This window comes from Morone saxatilis, unplaced genomic scaffold (assembly GCF_004916995.1).
Source record: "Morone saxatilis isolate NCDOM2014 unplaced genomic scaffold, NCSU_SB_2.0 Contig8, whole genome shotgun sequence".
Classification (NCBI taxonomy): domain Eukaryota; kingdom Metazoa; phylum Chordata; class Actinopteri; family Moronidae; genus Morone; species Morone saxatilis.
This window is the reverse complement of record NW_023340257.1, coordinates 20,135,586-20,139,341: the sequence shown is the minus strand read 5'-3', so window position 1 is coordinate 20,139,341 and position 3,756 is coordinate 20,135,586. Positions and strand designations below refer to the sequence as shown.

General features: G+C 38.5%; 1 protein-coding gene across 1 annotated transcript in view; it reads right to left on the bottom strand.

Moving 5' to 3' along the window:
• LOC118341370 (odorant receptor 131-2-like) overlaps nucleotides 1–345 on the bottom strand; it is a 10,415-nt gene extending 10,070 nt beyond the window's left edge. The window contains exon 1 of the mRNA XM_035679619.1: nucleotides 320–345. Within this exon, the coding sequence (XP_035535512.1) occupies nucleotides 320–345 (26 nt within the window). The remainder of the gene's footprint in view (nucleotides 1–319) is intronic.
• Nucleotides 346–3,756: the final 3,411 nt, after the last annotated feature.

The window sequence follows — 3,756 nt, the reverse complement described above, 5'->3', positions numbered from 1 at the left end:
CCAGTGATCAGTTGCTCTCTCCTCCTTTTCCAGCCAGCAGAATTCTTGGTTTGTTGTTTTGTTTCTTGGTTTGTCTTTGTTTTGATACAATCTTTGGATATAATTTTAAATTCAAGTTCAATTCAATTTTATTTGTAATACCGCGCCAATTCATAACAGAAAGTTATCTCAGGACACTCTTTTCAAATAGGAGCAGGTCTAGACCCGAACTCCCTTATAACATTTACAGAGACGCCAACCAGCTACCACCATGGGGCAAGCACTTGGCGAGCCGGGGCAAGAAAAAACTGCCTTTAACGGGCAGAACCTCCGGACAGACCCTTCGGCTCCTAGGTGGGTGGTCATACCTGCGCTTGAACCAGTTGGGGGAGATAAGAGAGAGAGGAGAGAGAGAACAGAGAGAGAACAGAGAGACAGAGGAAAAGATGTAAGCGAGCCCCAACAACAGAAGCAAAAAACGTACATTAACAGTAATGACTCGATGACGATCATGAAAAGAACGGTGAGCGACGGCGACAGCAGGGCAACGACAGGGGATCAGCGAGCAGCGGAAAACAGCAAACCGCAGCACCGCAGCAACAACGAATAGTCAACACACTAATAAACTAGATAAAAGGATCCAATCATGCCCGCAGCTGATTTCGAGGCAGTGGCAGTCTAGCGCAGGACCGATGGCAGGAGGCTCCAACCCAGGATCCATGAGAACCTTGAGGACGATAAAAACGCACAGAACTCCGGGGAGAAGTTGGAATACGTAAATGCATGTAATGGGAACATGAACTGAGTGGCAGAAAGAGAGAGATGAGGAAAGAGAGGAGCTCAGTGCACCATGGAATCCTCGATAGTTCTAAGGCTATAGCACATAACCAAAAAAAAAAAAGAAAAAAAAATAAAAAAAAAAAAAAAAAAAAAAAAAAAAAAAAAAAAAAAAAAAAAAAAAAAGAGAGAAAAAGAGATGGTTTCAGACGACTACCTGATCCGCAGCCTTAACTATAAGCTATATCAATAGAGAAAGTGTCTTAAGCCTACTCCTTAAGAATGTGGGAGACGCGCGCCAATGCCTCACGGCACTGACTCGGAAGCCTGGTTCGGCCTCAGGGATGAAAAGTTCTTTTATGCACTGAAATACTTTGCTCTATGCGGCTTGTATAAGCACTTAAAACCCTAATTCTGCTACAGTGCAGGTGAGGTTGAAAAACCCTTAGAGGGTTGTAGAAGGAATCACACCTATTGTTAAATATGATCAGTTCTGATAGTTTAGACTGGACTTTAGCCTATATTTGAAATTATTGAGTGACGTAGGCTGAAATCTTACCTATTCCATTGCTGAGCCCACTATTTCAAATCTACTCTAATCACTTTTATCGGCCCAATTCTTTGTTTACATTACTTTGGTGAATACACCAATTAGCTATTCACCCAAGGTCATATTGAATCCACATAATCTACATCTTTTGGGCAAACTGAATGAACCATCATACAGCTTATGTCCTATAAAGATTCCATGCTATAGAAATGATACTAAACTAAACTGGAAGTCTTTGTTTTTTTTTTTTAATTAATCCTTTTTGTAATTTTGCATTGTAATGTCCCTTTTATCTTTATTATATCTATTTTACTTGTATGGCTTTTGTACTTGCTTCAAATAAATGTTAATTGCACAAAGACAATTTAAGCCCCAGTTGAAGCTCGATATTTTCTTTTAAAACTCTTTAAGTCCATAAGGATATGACATAAATTGTTGCTATGTTTTCCTAAAACATGGAAAAATACTCACTCTCTTCAGCATAGACAAGGCCCCAATACTGACATTGTTAAGCTGATCCAGTATCGGACAGATGTGACAATTCATATTAAAAAAATATTTTTAGCCACTATCGTTATAAAATTCTGAGCAAAAACTTTAAAAACTCACTGCAGGTTTCAGGACTGGCATCTATAGAGGGGACAGGGGGAGCATCAGTGGCAGTGCTTACTATGTTAAAAAGCACCTTAGGACTAGACATATTAAATTCAATGAGAATTGAGAAATAGGTGTGTATATAGTTTTTGACTTTCGCATCAGGGCTTAAAAATCCTCATGGTGGCCAGGGAGTTTAGAGGCCTTCCACTGACGCTCTGCTTTAAGATATTTTCGCTTTAAAGCCCAAATGTTTTCATTTATCCACGCCTGGGACAGTTGCTTAGTTTTCCAGGTCTTGAAAGGAGCAGTATCATCAAGGATTGAGTTGTAGATTACATTAAAAGTTGTTAAAGCTCTAGGGGCTCTAACTCTGGACAGCGGATGGTGTTAAAAGCTTTAGTAAAATTGCTAGCAGAAGCAGAATTAAAAAGAGGTACAAAACATAAATATATATATATATAGTGGTAACACTTAAAGGTGCTATATGTAGGGTCTACATATATTAATATTACTAATATAATAATAGTTACTATTTAACTGTTATTTCATCAATCTTGAATCAGAACAGAAATTAGCAGAGGATGGTTTACATAATTAATAATTCAGTTAACTGTCAGCATCAGTGAGTTTGTTCACCATACAAGAATAGAAATAATTGGCTAATTAGCATTGCCACTCTGTCTGCAATCTAAATCCACATGGAGAAAAACAAACAAACCTACATAGTGCTACCATCAGTGCACTATCCCCAAATGACATGTCTGTGTAAGCTGCTGCTGGTTGCTGAGTACCGATGAAATACACTTACAACAATCCAAAAGTTAACTGATAAATTCATAGTCATAGGGTCTTACTTTAATTATTTACTTTAGTTGGGTGACTTTTTATTCACCAACTTTATTGGTGGTATCTGGGGATGTTGCAAACATCAGCAGGGCAGGAAACCCATTTTCAGACGAACAAAAAGTTGTAAGCAAAGTGTTATATCATAAATGCTTGGAGGGGAAAACAGAAAATGTTAAAATGATTACCCAATCTGGGGTGTCATGGTGTCCAAGTGGAGCATGTCTTAGGATTCCATCCCTTTCTCTGAACGTCAAAGTGACAGTAATCAATATTTTCATAATAACGTATCAAATGACAATGTGAAACCAATGTGAAAATGGTCACTCAGGGTGATTAACCTACAGAGAATTATTACCAGAATCTGCAATTCTTCTTCGCCTTAGTGAGCTTTATAGTGAGTTTCAGGTCATTGTTTTGTTTGCCATCGTGGTTCACTCACACCGCTGTCATCAGCATTGTTTTCGGACGCAGCAGGCAGCTGTTTTCAGGAAAAAAGCCAAAAAAACACACTGTAGACTACTAGCCCTTTTCCATACACATGTGCTTGCTTGGCTTGACTCAGTTTGACTAGCACCAGCAAAGTGCCACAATGATTGCGGGAGAGATTGAATGAAGAGAGGGACCGCTGTTAGCAAGAACGAAACAGTGAATCAAATAAATAAATGGTGGTTACGATCTAAAGCACAAATAAACAGGCCCACCTTCCTCCCTGCCATATGTAGACTTGTTTTTATTGATTATTGGCCACTAACTAAGCTCCAGTTATTTGGTGATAAACACATTTCATTCTCTATAAAATCTTCACAACAATAGTCGCCGGTCATTTTGTTATTTAAATGCTTTTATTATAAAGCAGCAAAATCAAGGAAATGCTGGATCTTCATCAGCAGCAAACAGGGATGCAGGAGAGAGACTAAAATTCAAAGAGATTCAGTTACAAGTTTCAAAAGTAATGAGAGTTTAACTTTTAAAAATGTCTTTTTGGCAGACACGAGTTGAGGCAGACA